This window comes from Squalius cephalus (assembly GCF_949319135.1).
Source record: "Squalius cephalus genome assembly, chromosome: 7".
Classification (NCBI taxonomy): Eukaryota; Metazoa; Chordata; class Actinopteri; order Cypriniformes; family Leuciscidae; genus Squalius; species Squalius cephalus.
Genome location: NC_137128.1, coordinates 36,349,195 through 36,370,447, shown reverse-complemented (window position 1 = coordinate 36,370,447; position 21,253 = coordinate 36,349,195). Strand labels below are relative to the sequence as shown.

The window sequence follows — 21,253 nt, the reverse complement described above, 5'->3', positions numbered from 1 at the left end:
GTTGCTGTTTGAGCATAAACAATGTCTGCAAAGTTACAACGCTCAAAGTTCAAAGCAAAGGAAGATATTTGCTTTTAAAGAAATTGCTTTTTAAGGACTACAACAAACGGCAGGTAGGGACTACACGACATTCCTCCCGGGTTAGTGACATCACCAACCATAAAATTTACATAAATCCCGCCCCCGGAACACAATTTATAGATTATCAAGACAGAATATGCTAATCAATGACTAGAAGATATCTACACATCAGCTACATAAATTCATCAACTAACCATTCAGAAATGTCCTGTTGCTTCTACATATTGTCACTTCTAGAGTCTCTCCATCATTGTCTGACTCCGGTTTGAACGTAAAAGGCTAAAAGTTTTTGAAATTTTCAGTGCATGTCTGTGTGAGGTCAAATGACATAAGCTGTTGAAGCTCTGCCCTCTGTGATGGGAGCAGCAGCTCATTTGCATTTAAAGGAACAGACACAAAACGGTGCATTTTTTTGTTCACCCTCAAAAAGTGACAATTTTAACATGCTATATAAAATTATATGTGGGGGGGTTTGAGCTAAAACTTCACATACACACTCTGGGGACATCGAAGTCTTATTTTACATCTTGTGAAAAGGGCATTATACCACCCCTTTAAAAAAAAATCTTACTGACCCCAAACTTTTGAATGGTAGTGTGTGTGTATATATATATACAGTATGTGTGTGTGTGTGTGTGTGTGTGTGTGTGTGCGTGTGCCTTGAGCACTGCTGATAGTGCTATATAATATATTATTAAATATATATTAAAATAATTATTAGTTATTTTTTGTTAGTAATAGTAGAAGTAAATTCCATTACATGGTTGATCATGTGACGTCAACATGGCAGCACTCATGAGGAGGTGGCCCGCTTCCTGTTAAATAAAACACATTTTTCTTGTAGACTGAAATACTTTTCATTTCTTTGTTTACAACTTTTTTAATTAGCAAAGAAAATTACAGTCATGTTGATGCCCTAGAAAAAAGGTTTCCGTTTTATTATGCAAAACATAATTCCTTATTTTTGATTCTGAGGTGAGATATGGCATGTCTTGACAGTGTTTGCGAGAACGGTCCTTTTGTGCTGAAAACTCTGTGCGCTCATATACGATGTGTGGGCGGACATTTCTGAGCATCTGAATTATGAGTGTGTCTTCATGAAATCAAAGATGAAATTTCAGTCAGCAGTTTTTCACCACCCAATTCTGTCTTATCTCTAGTTGTGTTTGTCGGCGCTAACAGACAGGGTTCAGAGTGACTCAGAAGAGATGTGAGTGGAAGACGTCTGAGCACAAATGACAACCTAGCTTTTTAGTGGCAGGACTAATTCACAAGCGAACACCGACTGCCTGTGGATAGCACGCCCCATGAGGCACAGAACAGCTGCGGCACGAGCGGCACACATATTCTCTGGAAGTTTATCTTACATCAGTACATCATGAGAGTTCTGCGGCTGAGAATGATTATACCGTTCGAGATAGAACGGGCCTCATGACTCACTCTCGGCTCAGGGGACGAAACAGGTGAGGGAAGATTCGTCTGAAGAAGAAACGAAGCTTCATTGAAAGCTTAAATGTATTGAGTAGGAATGCACCAATGTATCAGCCAATAATCGCTATCAGACATAAAGGCAGTTATCCGCACTATCACACTTTGAGTGATTGTTTAAAGGGGAAATAACACATGCAGTTTCTGCCAATCTCATGCTAATCTTGAGTACCTACACAAATATGGACAAACCCAGCCGTTGGGTTAAATTTTTCAAATTAAATTTTTAACCCAACGGTTGGGTTTGTCCATATTTGACCCAAATTTGGGTTAAAACAGCCCTGCATTTTTTTTGCCGTGTATAGAGTAGTATTGCATCCTTCATATCTTTATTTTTATCAGATTTATAAAAGACAGATATGCTGTACCGAGTCTTTCCGAAAACAGCCGAGACACACGCTCTTCCAGGAGAAGTGCCTATACAAGGAATTGCGCACTTTATGACGTCATACATGGCCATACTCGAAAATCGAATCTTGAAGGAGTGTATTTGGCACAGAAATACTCCGTCATGCATCCAACTTGTTTTTTTTATTTTATCTGTGGCCATGTTTAGCATGAGAATCCATCTTTTTAAAGCTACACTGTGTAATTTTTTAAGTTGATTCTTAGCAAAAAACACTTTGTTCTTTCAAAATGATATGTGCTCATTAATGTGTAATTACTTCTACCAACTAATCAAGTATTCTCGTAAGCGTAGAATCTGCCATTTAGAATACATACGAGCGAGTCGCTCGAATGGCGGCAGCCATGTTGCGCCTCCATCTTGAAAATACATTAGCCAAAGAGGGACATACCTGGAAATTCAAGCTTCGCCCTTCGCGTTTTGACACTCAGTGGCACCGTTACGAATGCGAGGGGGGGATTACTCGCGACTGCCGGCAGATTTGAAATAATACGGCCACCGTAGGAGTTAAAACGCCCTCGGAATGGGAGGGGCTAGAAAGTAATATTCAGTTGGTAGTCATAAACAATTTCACCGCTAGATGGGAGAAAATCCTACACAGTGTAGCTTTAACAGTGTAAATAAGTCAGAATGCAGGAAATAGCATTATACATCCCCTTTTAAAAACAGCTGAGGATCAGGGCCGATTATATCTTGTCAATCAAAAGGGGGCGGTGTTACCCAAAAGAGGCTGTTTTTGTCAGCCCCGGATCTAATGCGGTTATGGGAAGGAGTGTGACATTCCAAAACGAGCTCTAAGCAGTTGACAAATCACAACATACTGATCCACCTGACCAATCAGAGCACATTTTGCTTTTCATAAGGAGGGGCTTCATAGAGCGAGGAACTAAACAGAGCGTTTCTAACGGACTGGGAAGAGATGTGCTGCAATAATGTAAAATATGTGAAAATATGTGAAAATATGGTGGGTTTTTTACATTCAAGCATGAAAATCTATTCTAATAGGCCCCAAAAACAAAATCAAGACTTTGTAAAAGGGTATAATAGGTTCTCTTTAACAGATACAACTTTTAAATTGTATTACGGTAGTAAATGTTGAGGTTAACATTAACTAAGAATAATAAATGCTGCAGAATTGTTCCTTGTTAGTTACCTAATGTACTCAACTACAGTTAACAAATGAAACCTTATTGTAAAGTGTTATTCTGTTAATGTGAGTTATGAATGTTAATGTGAGTGATGTGTTTTCTGTTTATAACTGAGAACAGTTACACTGAAACATGGAAAAAATGTTGATATGAAGAAAATAGACATATTTTCATGTATATACTGTATATTTATACGTAATTTATATTATTATTTTATATATAATTTTTTCTTAAATATATACATGCATATGTGTGTATTTATATATACACAATAATTATACACAGTACACACACATACTTTTATTTTGGATGTGATCAATCGCAATTAATCATTGCACATTTCTTTTAAAATTGTGTAATCAGCAGATGTCATTCTAAATAATCGGATATTGGTATCGGCACAGAAATGTTATATCAGTGCATCCCTGATTGAAAAAGACAAAATTACAACCTAAAAATGAAGCTGTGTGTGTGTGTATGTGGTAGTAGACCTGTGGGAACCTCATCAGCAGTCATTGTTACAATGAGACGTCTCCACTTTCTGTGTTCACGTCTCAATAGAGAGTGATTGCTGAAAAGAAACCTGTCACTCAAATGCAGCGGCCCGTCCTGTCATCTATAGTGCTCTCACGGAGATGGCACAGAGTGTCAGCCTTCATTCTCTCTCTCAGACCAGAATGGGTCCGATGCCAAGTGCCGGGTCTGAGGGAATGCTCTCAAGCTCCATTGGCTCTCAAGTTCCTTCCAAATTAGGGCCTTTTGTGGCCAAACTTGGCTGCGTCTGAAGCGAACGTCGTCAGGAGCTCTTTTCTTTTCAGTGTGAAAATAGACAGATTTCCAGAAGTGAGTCAACCTTCTCCTTTCAGAGCCGTCACATGCACGCTCCTCAAAGAGGAGTCAATGGGCTCTGTGTGGAGATGAGAGGAGTGTTTAGAGGATGTAAACAGGGAGATGAGGAGCTCGGCTGTACGCTATGGTTTTTTTGTCTGTAGTGCATAAGGGCTTTTAACTTTGTGACTGTCAGTCAGCGAGTCGAGGGGCAGAGGGCTTGTCTGATTGAGATGAATGCGGGGAGGAAGATGGGAATTTTAGGGGAAGGATTTTCATGACAGCCGTCAGGTCTGTGGAATGAGGTGGCGTACATTGATGTGACCTCCAGAACAGTGCTTCGAAAGCTTCTGCGTGGTGTCCTTATACCTTTCAGTCAAATTCCCATGAGACCATAGTGTGTGCATGTGTGTCTGCATGATGTTCATGTATGTTCTTGATAATGTCAGTGTCAATTGTCTGCCCAAGAGTACAGCCATGATCGGGTAATGGTCCTGCCAGACTCCTGGCCATAAGAAAGCCTTTGCTGCTCCTAGTGGACGACTGCTTATCCATTTTAGGCACCAGGGGCTGGATTCCCGAAACATTCTTATGAATGAAATTCCACTTAACTGCCGTTTTCTTTCTCCATTTCCTTACTTAAAGGGATAGTTAACCCAAAAAAAATTTGTCACGATTTACTCACCCTCATGTTGTTCCAAACCTGTATGAGTATTTTTTGTTTCTTAATATGGAAGTCATTGGCTACTGTAAACTGTTTGATTACCAACTTTCTTTAAAATATCTTCTTTTGTGTTCCACAGAAGAAAGAAACTCTTACAAGTTTGGAACTGCTTGAGCTCCATTTTTTGGGTGAACTATCCCTTTAAGAATAAAAAGTATAAAAAAGCATTATGTTCTTAAGATCATTATATAAACAAAACTTAAGAATTTGAATTCCTTAAAAGAATATCCTTAAGAAATGTATCAAAATAAATGGCTAGGCTAATGCAAAGAGAACAGAATCTGCAAATATTTGATGCAGCATATTTACCCAAAATGGTGCATTTGCAAATACTTTTTAATGTGATGCAGACTTTTTAAGAATAACTCAATTTATTTAATAAAGTTCTATGTAAACAACCCATGCATAGCAAGCACAAATATATTGGCTCAAATCTCATGTGTTTTGTTTATTTAGAACTGTTTTCTATCTGTAATGAAATATAATTGACATTTCTGTCAACACATTGCATTCTGGGATGCTATGACATCCTTATCCGTGACACATATGTGATTATTAACAGCTTTGATACAAAATAATGCTGTCTCGACAGGCAGGTCACTCGGATTTGGAGAAGAGCTTGTGTGTGTTTATGCATAATTTGTGGCCAAACATGTTATATAAGATGTGACATCTAAGTTCATTATTTTTTCTTATTATGCCCCTCTCCTCCGATATGAATGGTATAATGGCTCTTTTCCGTGGCAGAGGTAAAATGCTATTTTTCCCACATCGGATGAGAGTGTGACATGTCCTCAACTAGCGCCGCCAATTATCAAGAGTACCTGCAGTTCATATCAGCGTGAAGCAGCAGAATCTCATGTACCGTCTCTCTAATAAGACCCCAGCAGGAGAACGACCGCTGAGTCTTACAAGCCACAAAACAACAGCCTCGGCCTCTCTTTCTCTAAATCAAACTCCATTTTATTTTTAAAAAATCACCTGTCAGGTTTATGATATATCAGGCAGCATATGAGGGTCGAATTGGATAACTACAGGGACTCATCTCAAGATCACTCATTTAACATCTATCTAACACCCAAATTATGATCAGTCAAGAATAGAAAATTATTGAACATATTCAGATCAGGAATGTCAAAATCAGAATGCATAGTTTGTGCATTTAAAAAAATGTGTGTTCACCACTCACCTGGCAACGTTTTTCAATTGGATTGGCATTTATTCTCTTTAGCATGCAGTGTGAAGTATTGCACTCAGTTCCCTGATCATTCCGATTCAATTTCAGCAAGTTAAGAACACATTTATGCATGCAAGTTATGCATTACGTACTGTATGTCCACCGTTCAAAGGTTTGGGTTTTTAATATATTTTAAAATGTAATTTATTCCTGTGATGGCAAAGCTGAATTTTCAGCATCAATAGTCCAGTCTTAGTCTCACATGATCCTTCAGAAATCATTCTAATATGCTGAGTGTTACTGACACCAAACTTTTCAATGGTTGTGTTATTATGAACATTTTTGGGGGTTTGGTATTTGGTATTATTTTGGCACTGGATGAACCACTTTTTAAAATACTGCAGATCAATTTGAGGAAAAGCAAAGTAAAGTTCTGCCAGCCAGAATTTCGACAGCTTTGACATTGTTATCCAAACCATAATGAGTTTCCTGCTGTGTTTAGTTGTATGCAAGACCATTGAAGCATAGTTTATTTACCTACAATTTTTTGTCATGACTTCAAACTCTCTGTAGTGTTCGTTTGTTTGAAGATTGTGAATCCTGATCCCTGTGGCGACAGCAGTTCGGAAAGACTTCTTTATAACTCGGGAATATTTGGCAGTCAGCAGGACGTTTACATTGAGCTGAACTCACAGTTCCTTCCATTCAAAACATTCCACTGGTGTGATGCAACATCGGTCAGTGCGAATGTGTTTGAGCCCTAGATACAGAAGTTTTCCCAGAATTCACTGCATTTGTGTGCATGTCATGGGTGTGTATGTGCGTCCTACAGTTAATCTGTCTTAACTTGTCACTTTCTGATGTCATTCCTCTGAGCCAGAGGTTGAGGAGTTTGCTGCACAGCTGTGAGTTGTGATTGACTTCCTTGTGTTCGGCCAATAGAGCACCTGCATCAGTCACTGGGGTACAAATATTAATACACCCAACCTGTTCAAACAAATCACAGCACTGACTAAAACACCAGTCCACCAGCCAAAACGTATCAAGACCAGGTGCTCAGGAAACAGACCCAGAGTTGCGGTGTATCCAGGGTCCACACCTGCCAATGAGTGAATTCATAGTGAACCTCAAGACATACTGTGATATTGCTCCCCAGTTTTCTTTTTTAGTGGCTCAAAGTGAGGAATATCCCACTTTTATGTTTTTTGGAGGGGAAAAAAATTAAAAAAAATTTTTAAAACAATTATTCCGTGGCATAAAGAAGCTTAGCTTGCCAATATCGTTGACGATTATGCTTAATTAATCGTGCGTTATGGTTAAAATATGATTAATCGTGCAGCTCTAGATACGTGTATATTTGCAATTACTATTTTTCTTGTGGCAGTGCATTCTGGGATTGCCTGGCACTGTGTCCTAACCAGGTGTGATGACAAGTTTCCAGCAACAAAGCACTGAATGTGCATTTGTTCGAAGTTAGATTTTGAACCAATAAGATTTCATATTTCATAGTGGTCAGGGCTACTCACAGCAGTGACACAGAAATAGAAGCCAAATAAGCAACAAAATGTCTTTTCACCGCTGGTTAGAACAAAAATTCAAATGTATATGTTTAGGACATTTTATCCATGAATTCACAATGTTACTTTTCTCATCTCTGATTGGATAATCAGTAGCTTATCACTGTGGTTATTTTGGGTGTATTTTCAGGCTTCACTCCAGAGAAACAGGAAGAATAAAACTCGCAGATGAGCTCTCATGTTTGGGGTCAGAGGTTGGTTGAGTGAAAGCAGTTGCCGGTTCCTTCCTTAGGAGAACTCGGAAAAGCCTTTCCTTTCCAGACAGGAAAATAACAGCCTTTCAGTCCTGCTTTCCGAGTCTCTCTCACACAAACCTTTTTGCAATATCTCAATATATCGAATTCTTTTCTAATTATTATTTAAAGGTCTATTTTTTTTTTTTTTTTTTTTTCAGCCAGGCTATTATCAAAATTTGTTAATATGAAGCACTAAAAATGGCACTTTAAAATGAAGGAAAATATAAATTTATTCAAAAATGTAAAGATTTGAAGAAATATTATTTTGTTGCAATTAGCATTAAATAAATTACAGTTTCAAATATAGCTATTTATTTGTCAACTAAAAAAGTGATTTATTTACTTAGTAACCAAGGGATATTTCAAACCACAGGACTATTAAAGTGGCTGATTGATGATTAAAAACTGATTTAAAAATGCATAAAATTAGTGGCCAGTTACCGTAAAAAACAAAACAAAACAAAAAAAAATAATAATAATAATATTTGACTAGTGGACAAAACAGTTCCATTTTTCTCCACTAGATCTCTCAGGCTGTACCATCGTATCAATTCAGAGTGGAGAGAAATATCTAGTTGTTTAGACATCGATAGTTTTCTTTTTTCCAGCACTTCACTGAAGTCCATTATCGTATTTGATTACAAACACTGAGAGTCTGAGCTTGAGAGAGAGAGATGGACGTAAGCGGTGGCTCTCAATCCGCCTCATCCCCAGGGACAGACAGTGGCTAATCAATTTCAGACCAATGGGAGCTTCATTTACATCACAAAAGCTAATTATTGCAGCCTAATCAATCAGCACATCCTAATTAGCTTAGGGCTTGAGTTGGGAGGGAGAGAAAGAGAGATTTCTGCCCTGCTGTACTGAAACGTTTTCAGACATGTTGTTATTGCATATCCAGACTAGCCTGAGGTGAGTGACTTTGTTAAACCTACAGAGAGAGAACGAGATCAGCTGACAAAAAAATAAAAACATGTATGGATGTATGTTCTCCTGTTTTTTTTAATAACATTCCAAAAATCTCTTACATTTCTCCATCAGTCTTCAGTCAGGATGTGTGGAGGTCTTATTAAAGACGTCACTCATTGTGGTGTGTGTGTGTGTGTGTGTAATTGTAAAACTATCTTTGTGAGGACTGGTTTGAGTTTTAGACCATCAGAGTGAGGACAAAGAGAGTAAAGTGAGAACATTTTGGCTGATCGTCCCTTTGTGAGACCCCTTTAAAGGCCTGTTTGAGGGTCAAGACTTGGTTTTAGGGATAAAGTTATAATTTGGTTTAGGGTAAGGGTTTAGGTTAGACACTTAGTTGAGATGGGCATGGGTTAGGTAGGGTAAGGAGCAAGAAATGACATTGTGTCAATGAATGTCCTCACAAAGATAGATGTACAAGAATGTGTGCGTGCATGTGTGTGTTGGGAAACTGAGAAAATACAGCCTGAGAGATACATAATTGGGATTTTTATACATTACTGACTAGAGTTAGTAAGATTTAGACATTAATAATTTTACTTAAATTGATCAAAAGTGACAAAAATGTTGTAAAAGATTTATATTTCTACTCAACAGAATCCGGAATATTCAATATCCAGAATATTAAGCAGTACATCTGTTTTCAACATTGATAATAATAAGAAATGTTTCTTGAGCAGCAAATCAGCTTATTAGAATGATTTCTGAAGAATCATGTTGGATCATGAAGGATCATATCTGAAGAATTATGCTGAAAATTCTGAGACAGAGTCTGTATTTTTTTACATTTTCAATCCCTCCCCAACCAATCCTGAACAGACTGCCTTAGAGGATGTCAATTAAACAGTAATAGTACAAAAGATGATGAAAATAAATATTATAGTTATAAGTTACATTTTTAAATATATTGAAATATAAAATGGTTATTTTAAATTGTAATAATATTTCTTTCTTTTTGATCAAACTGCTACCCCATCAGGGCATGTATTTTCTTTTTCTTTTTTCTTTTTTCCTCATATGTGACTGACTGACTAGCTTGGAGCATGATCCACTGAAGCACTGAATGGCCCATAGCCATTTCCAAACAGTCTGACAGTTCAGAACTATTACACATCATTAAACCGCTTCTCCTTAATCTAACCGCAGTCTTCTTCTTCACAGACATGGCTTGCAGTTAATCTCCAGCAGTGATTTTACATGCAGATCCGCTTAGGGATTGATTGTGTTTCTGTGCTAGAAGCATGTCCTCATATGGTGCATCGTATGGCCTGTTATCGTCATGGGGTTTGGTACAGCTGAAGATGCAGTTTTCACTTTTACGAGGATTGATGTTCGAGTAGCACAGTGTAAGAGGTCGATAGATTTACATTCATGTTCTAAACAGGTTTTGAATCAGCAGTCATTTGCATAAATTATGAGAACGGCAATTAACATGACAGGTCGCCGAGAATTAAGATGGGCCTCAAATGTTGAGAAGAATTCTATTTCAGGTGCATGTTGAACTACTAAATTATGTTATTATTAAAGTGCTACCCAAACACATTTCATCGCTGAAGCGGAGTCCCTGAAGATGACTACATCATGTATTAATAGATTTTAATTAGTGGTGTTTGCTAAGGCAATCATCATCTTTATAATTGCTCATACCTGTGGTGGGAGATTTGAACAAACCCCTGATCCAAAGTATTCGACTTTGCAGCATAACTCCTGCATTGATTGCGCAACAGTAATAATTGATAACTCAAATTCTGCAGTTTATTGAAAAAAGGTGTTTTGTTATTTTTCTGAGTAATCTGATTAAATTTTTGCTTGGTGGACAGTAAATTGGGTGCAATAATTGTTCAATGAAGGAGGAATCTGAGCCATATTTGAGGATATTTATTGAGTTGAACCACCTAGAAAGCACAACATTTAGTTTTAAGCTTCTCCATGGGCATTCCAGTCCCATCTTACTCAACTGTGCCTGTCCTGGTAATTGTCATGATTTACACACTGTAATGATGAAGTGAAACAATATGAGTTTGAGTGATGTAGAGCGAGGATGTTTTGTTGTGAGTTGTGACTCCGCTGCACCGCTTCCCTCCAGGTGTTTGTTTTTGTGACTGAGGAAATTGCTCATAAATTTCAAATGACGCTTTGCAGAGAGACTCAGATTTCCCCAGATTCCCTCACAGTCAGATTTACGATACAGCAAAGAACTGGTGCTGATATTAATGGGTAGCACCCGCCTCCTCCCAAAAGTCGTGCTGACTGCGATTTAATTAAATAAATGTATACTATTTTCAGAGTGAAATGCAGCATTCACACACCTGATATTATGAGTTGCATGCGTGTAAATGAACACAGTGCAGAGCTTCACCCTGAAACCAGCAGCACATATTTTATAAAAATAAATAAAATAAAAGCTGTTTGAAAGAAGAAATTAAGATGTAAATATTAGTATTCTATTTTATTTATTTTTTTACAGTACGATAGCGTTATTACAATATATTTAATATTTTGTTTAATATTTTTTAAATGAAAACTCAAGTAGAGAGGTATTTGTTTTTAAACACACAATTTTTTTCAACTTTACAAAAAAAAATTGGTGCAGGATTTACTTTGAAACTATTTTGACTCAGAAATACTCAAATAATTACTAAGAAATGTTAAGAAACACATTGAATGAAACATGAAATTAGACTGAAGTAGAAAGTCTGACAAACTATTTTCTTATAACATATACTTCAACTATTTTTTACAGTTTAAAAAAAAAAAAACATTTTTTTTTTATTACAGCAAAGCTTTTCATAAATTGCTCAGCCCTAAAGGGTTTTTGCCGTTACGTCTTCAGAGTAAAAAAAAAAAAAAAAAATCAGCTTTTTTTATTGTATTTATTTTATATGCAGATTCACATTTTTATTACTGTAAAGATTTTCATAAATTGCTCAGCCCTAAAAGGATTTTGCCATTACGTCTTCAGAGTAAAAAAAAAAAAAAATCAGCTTTTTTTATTGTATTTATTTTATATGCAGATTCACTCCCAACAAAATCACCCCACTTACTCTAGATTAGAATGAGTACTAGAATGAGTATGAGACCTGTATTTGTTAAATAGCAATATATTTTAGAAAAACTAAATATTACAGTCAGTTGTTTTCCTTTTTTCCCCCCAAAATGCAAGCCCTACTTGCATGTGTGTGGTGGTGACTGTGCCCTCTGCTCGGGCTGTTTGTCCGTGGCTACGCATGAAGGACTTTGTTACAGGAAAAGTCTTGTTTAGTTTGCGTATGTGGTGTCGTGATATGCTTGTGCCAGCAATTTTCTGTCATTTTCTCTGTTGCACTACTAGGGCAATGACAATGACCCCGACCCACCAATTCCCTTTCCCCCTCTTTTCTCGCTCTCCCTTCCTCTCTACTCGGTTTCTCACACATAGTTCCCTTCAACAACAGTCTAGCCATTTAGTTTCCTATAAAGAAATTCTGCTTCGGTGGAGTGTAGTTGAATGTGACTGATACTGAGGCTCTAAATGTGTGTTTAATTGTAGTGCATGCAAGTACGTCTTAGTTACGGAAGGATCCATGACAATTCTGTGTGTATATCACCACCGAGTGGCCGTGACATGAACTGCATGTTAGTAAGCTGCTCACGACCCAGCGATGCCCCACAGGAGTGTGGCTTTAGACGCACGATGATTGAAAACAGAGGAAAAAGGTCATCGGATAGGGTGGTGCTGAGCGTGTAAACCAACAGGAGTGAATATATTAAACAGAACAAAGAAGAGGAGGAAAGAGCAATCACACCACTCTCATATCAGGAGAAATCAGTGGATTGTTTATTTCCAGGCTGGTACTTGCCAGGATAGAAATTCTGGTTAAATGATTGTGTTCTCTCTCTCTTTATGGGCCTCTGCTAGAATTATGCTGAATGCTGCAGTATATTAGAACAGCTCAGCTTATTTGATTTGACGTGAGCCATCAGTCCCAGCTCTGTGCTCTGTGTGTGTGTGTGTGTGTGTGTGTGTGTTTAAGCCTTTTTCTGTCCCTGTTGGCTCTTTCAGAGAACATTAAACTGCATCATGCCGTTGGCAATACACATCCTTTATGTGTGTTCAGTTTTGACAGTTATTTTGTGTGCATGTTTGTGTGTACAGTCAAACACGTCAGTGCTTTTATGCCTGTTGGCCCTTTTATAAGTTAGCATGTAGATTAAAACTTTCAATTTCTATTTTATTTGCTTCTTTGTGTAGCTTTCATTTATTGACACTTGCTCATTATAATTTGATTTGAAAACAAATAGGGATGCAACAATGTATGATTATATATATATATATATATATATATATATATATATATATATATATATATATATATATATATATATATATATATATATATATATATAATGTACATATATTTTCATTATATTATAAATATTTATAAAATATACTATATTTTTATATTGCATGTTTTTCTTTCTGTTATATCCTGTATCCTGAAAGAAAACCTCTCCAATCTTTTAATGCTGTCTGCTTCCTTTTTTGGTCCTTTTTGTGTTTGTCCAACTCTATCATCTGTCAGGGACAGACGTGTGAATGAAGAGACATCACACAGGGAGAGTGGAAAGATAACAGAATGAGAATAGAGTGGTGTTCACAAAGAAAGAGTGAGATTGCGTGTGATGGAGGTGTTTAACACTGGCTTCGACACACTGTAGAATATTGAACTCTGTGTGAGAGAATATACACTGAATCTTTTAGCAGAATTTGGACTGTGTGTGTGTGTGTGTGTGTGTGTGTGTGTGTGTCCTCGCGTGTGGGTGCAAGTCATAAGTGCCAGACTGTAGTGAGAGAATGTGTTTATACTGTAAATGTGAAGATTTTACTCCGACAAAAATGCTGACAAAAAAAAAAAGAAAAGACAAAAAATGTACCTAGGAGTCAACATTTGCAACATTTGGCTTGTTAGGTAGCCCTTTAGCCTCCATTTTGCAGGGAAAATGTATCCTTCGCCACTGACAACTGACAAACATTCAAAAGTTGCTTTAAAGCAAATCTAAGATACATTTCAATTTTACATTTTATTATAGTAGACAATTTGCTAGTAGATGTCATGCAGCAGCTGAACTGCCATTAATATGAATAGTAATACTAACTGATAGCTTAGAATATTCTTTTGACATCCTATGGCAGTTTTGCTTCTCAGGTAAATATATCTTTCTTTAAGCATGTTTTTACCAAAAAACATAAAGAGAAAGAAAGGAAATTTGAGTGAGAGAGTTTTTCTACATTAAAAGCCTAAGGGTCAACACTGTGCAAATTTTGTATTTAAGTATTATTTCAGTATCTTATAGTAATTTTCTTAGGTAAATATTTGTTACTTCATGGTTTGTGTGTGTGTGTGTGTGTGTGTGTGTGTGTGTGTGTGTGTGTGTGTGTGTGTGTGTGTGTGTGTGTGTGTGTGTGTGTGTGTGTGTGTGTGTGTGTGTGTCTTTGCATTTACCCACTGGGTCATCACTGTACACGCTCAGCAGAATGTTTTTTCTTAGGTAAATTTATGTTATTTTTAGGATGTAAAGACGACTTTACTAGCAAACATGTTTAATATACTGATTAAGAGAGAGAATGTGGCAAATTTTCTGTTTATTTACCCTCAGGGTCAATGCTGTGCATAATGTGCAAGCGTTTGGTTGACTTGTTGCCGTCTCCAGCCCTGTCTTTCACAGATGAATAAATTCATGCATCTCTACCAGAGCTGTTAAAATAAATAAGTCTCCGCCGTTCACTACACTAATGTCTGATTCATTCTGCACCACGTACGCTCAAGTGCACAAGAGGGACGCATCCAAGAATTCACTAATTTGGTGTTGGAGTGCAGATTCAGAATGGAAGAAAGGTGTTGTGGGACAAGTTATGCTCTTTTTCATATGCATTATGAAGTCTCACTGAAGCATATCAAGAGCTCTACAGTTCAATTCCCCTTTACGACCGGTTGTGTTCACACGCGTCGAAATTATTTTTATGCTGTAGGCGAGAGAAATTATAATTCTTACCTACCAGTAAAAGATTACCATGTGGATGCTGTTGGTCCTTTACTGCAATACAGATATTTATGATGTGAATAATGTAGCTATAGTTCCAGTTTATGAGAAAAAATTTTTACACACTGCTTGCGTTTTAATGAGTCAATAAAACCCATAAAAAAATGTAATGTGCAGAAAATGTTTAAGACACAGTCTTCACACAGTATTCCATCCCATCTGTTAAATCAAAATAATTTTGTTGTAGGGATGTTCAAAGTTGACTTGTTGGTGGGCTGCACTTGATAAGTAACAAATATTTAAATAACTGGAACATTGCTTACAGCAATTTTCGGCAGTAATTTTTTTGTAGTATAGTTGTTTTTGAGGAAGTTCCTGATCTATAAGGTAACTGGCATAAGCAGAAACATTAGTATATTCATTAAAGTGCTCTCTTGTAGTCAATTTTCACACAATTTGACAGTCGACATTGTATAGGTGACCTACAGGTATGTACCAATTTGTTTCATGACCACTGGGCATCAAAGTCTGCATGAAACAGAAATCGTGAAAAAAAGCAATCATCCGAGGTATATGGTTAATGGCTTCAAGAACAAGACAAAAAAAATGGCAGGTTAGGGGAAGTTCATGTTAGGACATGCCAGCACTTCTACATGGCTATATTGGCTATGTGTATCAAGTTTTGTTAAGTTTAGACTTCCCGTTCAAAAGATATAGTTCAATTAGTCCATGCAGACCACACCCAAAAATGTGTTAGAAACGACTTGACGAAATCAAAATTCTTTTGAAAACTTTTTGTTGTGAGGGTCTCTAGAGGATGAATACAAAATATTGTGTAAATCGGACAAACGGCATAGGTGGAGATTTTTTTACCGAAAATGTTAAATGGCGGAAAAATATTGTAGACAGAAGTGTAATCTGAGATATGCACTTTTGATTCAGGCATTTTCCTATTTACTTGTGTCCTAATCATTTCTCCATCCCTTCTCATCCTACAGGAAGTTCTACTACATCACCCTGTTACGGGACCCCGTGTCTCGCTACCTGAGCGAATGGAGACACGTGCAGCGCGGGGCCACGTGGAAAACTTCCCTGCACATGTGTGACGGGCGAACCCCCACGCCGGAGGAGCTGCCCCCCTGCTACGAGGGCACCGACTGGTCGGGCTGCACGTTACAGCAGTTCATGGACTGTCCGTACAACCTGGCGAACAACCGACAGGTGCGCATGCTAGCCGACCTCAGCCTGGTGGGCTGCTACAACATGTCTTTCATCCCGGAGAAGAAGCGTGCGCAGGTGCTACTCGAGTCGGCCAAGAAGAACCTGCGAGACATGGCCTTCTTCGGCTTGACTGAGTACCAGCGCAAAACGCAGTACTTGTTTGAACGGACCTTCCACCTCAAGTTCATCCGGCCCTTCATGCAGTACAACAGCACGCGGGCCGCTGGCGTGGACCTGGACAACGACACGGTGCAGCGGATCGAGGAGCTGAACGACCTGGACATGCAGTTGTATGACTACGCCAGGGATCTTTTTCAGCAGCGTTACATGTACAAGCGACAACTGGAGCGAAGAGAGCAACGCCTAAAGAACCAGCCCGCCCTCTTCCCCTTTCGTCGGACGCCCAGCTCTGATCCTAATTTCAGGGATGACGCGCCAGAGTCCGAAGCGTCCCGATTGCCCACAGAGGACTACATGAATCACATCATCAACCGCTGGTAGCAGTGCTGGGGGGAGGGGGACGGGAAATACAGGTTGACGAGGAGGAAAAGAATGCGATCCCCAGGTCCAATCAAGCGGGAGAGGAAAATGGCAAACGAGAAAGAGACAGAACTTTAGCGCCACCATCAAATACGGCCCTCCCCCCTTCTGTTGTGCTCCAGGATATCCTTCGGTTGTCTCGGAGAGGGAGGACTCCAAATGCAGGACATCTGGCACTGCAAAGACTTTGCGTGCCTGGTCAGAAATGTGACTGACTAACTTAAAGCACTGAGCCTGAACTTAAAACTAAGAGGTGAAGACTTCTACAGGCGTAATCGCCCACAGAAGGAAAAAACATAAAAATTATCGAAATTATATTCACTGCAGATTTTAAAAGAATGAACCGAATGAAATTGTATAGAGGTATTTGCTTAAATGTCTGCTGCCATTTCAGCCATGACCTTGTGACGATAACGGTCTGTCTCTTTATTTTTTCGTTTATTATGGTCTGATTTCTTTGAATTATTTTTAAAAGGGATATTTTCGTCCCTCAAAGAGGTAAAACTCACAGCACTGAGACCAACAGAGCTGCCTAACACTTATTGGATGCAATTTATTAGCTTTTCATAATCAGTGATGACTTGAAGAGGTCTGTTCTATTGTCCTTGTTTGTGTGTATTTGCACGTCGGCTGCAAATTTCGTTGGACGGACAGACAACACGTGGACCATAGCCATTATTTAAGCTTTCAGCATACTGTACGAGAAAATCCCTGTGAGCTAAGTGTACTAATATAAACTTGCTGAATGTGAGAGGTCTTTCGTTTGTCCGATCAGACAGAAGTCTAGGTTCTAGGTTGTCATCAGCACCCAATCCAGGCCATTTCTTGGTAGCCGAGTTGGGAAACTGGTGGAGATCCAAAGAGGAAACTGTGTCTTATTTTACCCTTAGTAAGGATAGTCTCTGTGTTTCCGAGCAAAGTCGTGCTCTCTAAATGCGATTGACTCGATAATGATGCCTGTATGTCAGTCAATAACAGGAGCATCGTAGAGTTTGTGTGTGTGTGTGTGTGTGTGTGTGTGTGTGTATGTGAAAGAGAGAGCTCGTGAAACGCAAGCAGAAGGAATAAGCAGCAAACGCAGCCTTTATAAATGTCACCACCATTCCCAATTCCCAGAGACTACTCATTATTTAGTATGCGGGTAGATGGAGGATGACTGTGTGTGTTTGAGATTTTAAGCATTCTATTGAGGATGACTGTTTTGAGTATGCAAGCATGTTTGGGTGTTACTTTTTTCTTTGTGAGTGTGTGCAAGTTTGTGTTTCATGACCAATCTCTTGCCATGGTCCTCAGGGACTGAAGCTGTTGCCAGTAAGGGGAGAAGAATGATGTCACATGTCTCCCCTTGTGCATATATTTGTTAACTTTGAGTTGTTTGTTGTTAAAGGAATAGTTAACCCTGAGAAATGACAATTCTGTCATTACTTACTCAGTCCCAACCTGTATGACCCAAAAACGAGATGTTTGCAGAATGCTCAAGCTGCTCTTTTCCATGCAAATGAAGGTAAATAGGGAAAACGGACAAAAAAATACCAGAAAAGTATAAAGTCATGCAGACTTGTGCACTATATTTAAAGTATTCAAGTGTATTCCAAGTCACTTAAGTCATATTGACTGTTTTTTTGTCACTTTTGGAGCTTGACAGCTCCAGTCCTCATTCACTTTCATTGTACATAAAAGAGCAGCGTGAACATCCTGCAAAGCGTCTCCTTTTAAGTTCCACTGAGGAAAGAAAGTCATACAGATTTGAAACGACCCGAGAGAGTAAATAATGACAGAAGTGTCATTTCTCTGGGCGAACTGTCCCTTTAAGTTGATGACTACACACAACAACATCAGAGTAAACAGTATGCGAATAAGGTATCAGGAAGAATTACCCTACTGGAAATGTGTCATTCCTGTTTAACTGACTCTTAAGGTGTTATGAGGGACATTTTACTTTACTTACTGCTCTGCAATGGGAATTTATTTTCTCAGTAACCATAAAGACAGACTACTCTTCACCTACTGCATATTTAACCAAACCTAGAGTGTTGTTATGTTATACAGGAACAAATGTCTTATCATGAACGATCTGCATAACTCATGAATGATGAAGCCCTTTATTAATATATTGATGTGATGCTGTCATTCCCTTCAGCTGATATGCTCTCCTAACGGAAACCCTCTGTGGGTTGTAGTAAATGTTGGTCTCATTGCAAAATAGTTTGGTGACCAAATGTTTCTAAGTCTTAATTCAACAATGACGTACAGCTAATCAGAGTAGAGAATTGTTGTGCTTTAAAATTGATCACTGTCAAGTATTAGGTCAGAAACATACTCTACAGTGGCGGTAACAAACCTCAATACTCAAAGCCTGGGGTAACAAAGTCACCTTTAAATATCTGTGCCATTAAAACGGATGTGTTATTCAGGTAATTAGCTACTGTATAAACATGCAGATGGTTTAACTTTTACTTACTTGCTCAGCTAGATTCCCTTGCTCAGCCATTGACGTTAGTTGACCTAAAAAAGAAAACGGACTAACAGTTTATGCTATTGCACCTCTTGTGGTAATTCTGAGAATGCCACACATTTGAATGGATTGCATTCAGACTGTTTTCAGAACACAGCAGTATCTAAAATTAAGCTAGATGCATTTGCCTTCACCTACTACTGTAGAGTACGTTTCCGACCTTATGTGAGTCTCAAACTCTTTTTGAAAGAATGTGTGTGTTTGTTGAGTGCGAGAGCAGCACTAGCGAATCCTTGAGCCCTGCTCGCGGGTGCATTTATTCATCACATCCAATTCATCTGCTCTGGGTATTTTTCTCATCATTTCAACAATGGATCGTCAAATACACCATTAAAAAAAATCATTTTTATATAAACATGTTAATGCTTCCTGTCTTCATTTTCATTTATTACAGAGGAGCTCAGGGAAAGTGTCACACAAGCACAATTAAGGTATATTATGTATTATTTTCATTTTAAAATCTGTGGACATTAAGGGTTAGTTCACCCAAAAATGAAAATTCTGTCAGTAATTACTCACCCTCATGTTGTTCCAACCGCGTAAGACCTTCGTTCATCTTCGGAACACAAATTAAGATATTTTTGATGAAATCTGAGAGCTGGATCACTTCTCCATAGGCTGCTAGGTGACCGAAACTTGCTGGCCCAGAAAAGTTATTAAAGAGATCGTTAATATAGTCCAAGTGACTACAGTGGCTTAATCTTAAGTATATCAAGCGACGAGAATACTTTTTGTGCGCAAAAACAAACAAAAATAACGACTTTATTCCACTATTCATTTCCTTCTCTCTGGGCCTCGTAGTGTTTTTGCGCTGCGCGTCTGTGTTGCACGTCAACACGCATCACACACATGACAAGCGTCGACCAATAGTGAGCCTACGTGGTGACGTGCAACACAGACGCGCTACGCAAAAACACTACGTGAACCAACTAGAGGCCCAGAGAGAAGGAAATGAATAGTGGAATAAAGTCGTTATTTTTGTTTGTTTTTGCGCACAAAAAGTATTCTCGTCGCTTGATATACTTAAGATTGAGCCACTGTAGTCACTTGGACTATATTAACGATCACTTTAATAACTTTTCTGGGCCAGCAAGTTTCGGTCACCTAGCAGCCTATGGAGAAGTGATCCAGCTCTCAGATTTAATCAAAAATATCTTAATTTATGTTCCGAAGATGAACGAAGGTCTTACGGGGTTGGAACAACATGAGGGTGAGTAATTACTGACAGAATTTTCATTTTTGGGTGAACTAACCCTTTAATATAGACAATCAATTTGACTCTTCTTTGACAGAAAATTTATGAAAAAGTGGTTATAATAATGCACTTCAATGGAATATACAGTTGTAATCCAAATTATTCAACCCCCACTGCAAATCAGGTTTATTAGCACAATTTACAGACTTTCAGCTGTTTGCAATGAGCAAATCAAACAAAAGTAATTGAAATAGCTCAACACAACAAATGAAAGTGGTTTTCAAATTCAATGCAGTCTCAAAATTATTCAACCCCTTCATGGCAAGCATTTTTTGTACTTCGTAGAGCACGCGTTTGCTGTTATGACCTGCTGAAAACGAGATGTATAACCAGACACCAGCTTCTGGCAGCATTTCTGAGGAATCTTAGCCCATTCCTCATGAGCAATGGCCTCCAGTTCAGTGGGTTCAAAAGTTCAAAAAGGTTTGCGTGCTACAACCGCCTTCTTCAAATCCCACGAGAGGTTTTCTATGGGGTTCAATCAGGTGACTGTGATCGACTGTAGAATCTTCCAGGTCTTCTCTTAACTTTTTGGGCCATTCTTTTGACTTAGCCATATTTCTAACATGCAGTCAAACGTGACACTCCACAAACCTAGCCAGTTCAGATATTATAATGTGTTCTAGCTCAAGCAAACCTGGTGCAACTAATGAAGCCCTTGATTAGTTGCTTCAGGTGTGCTTCTATTCTATTCAGGGGGTTGAATAATTTTGAGACTGCAGAAGTCATTACAATTGCATTTTCAGTTGAAATTGGGGAAACCACTTGAAACATTTGATATGAATAATTTTGATTACAACTTTTTTTGATTTATTTTTGATTTTGAATTTTGATTTATTTCATAAAATCCATAGCTTATACTTCAAAGAAATTTGACTTCCTGGAGGATCATGTCATTAAGATCGGAGGTTGTGTTTGTTAAAGAAATATCACAGGATGGAAGGTGATATTGAGGACCATGAAAACCTGTAAAATTATTATGAAGCAATAACAAGAAGACATTTTGTTTGAAATCTTTTAATTAAAGAAATTAAATATATAGATGTTATTTCTAATTAAATGCCAGT

The 21,253-nt window shown here is 38.2% G+C and overlaps 1 protein-coding gene across 1 annotated transcript in view; it reads left to right on the top strand.

The window, feature by feature from the left end:
• hs6st1a (heparan sulfate 6-O-sulfotransferase 1a) overlaps positions 1-19,290 on the top strand; it is a 123,093-nt gene extending 103,803 nt beyond the window's left edge. Inside the window, exon 2 of the mRNA XM_079877590.1 lies at positions 15,654-19,290. Within this exon, the coding sequence (XP_079733716.1) occupies positions 15,654-16,377 (724 nt within the window). The 3' untranslated portion in view covers positions 16,378-19,290. The remainder of the gene's footprint in view (positions 1-15,653) is intronic.
• Positions 19,291-21,253: the final 1,963 nt, after the last annotated feature.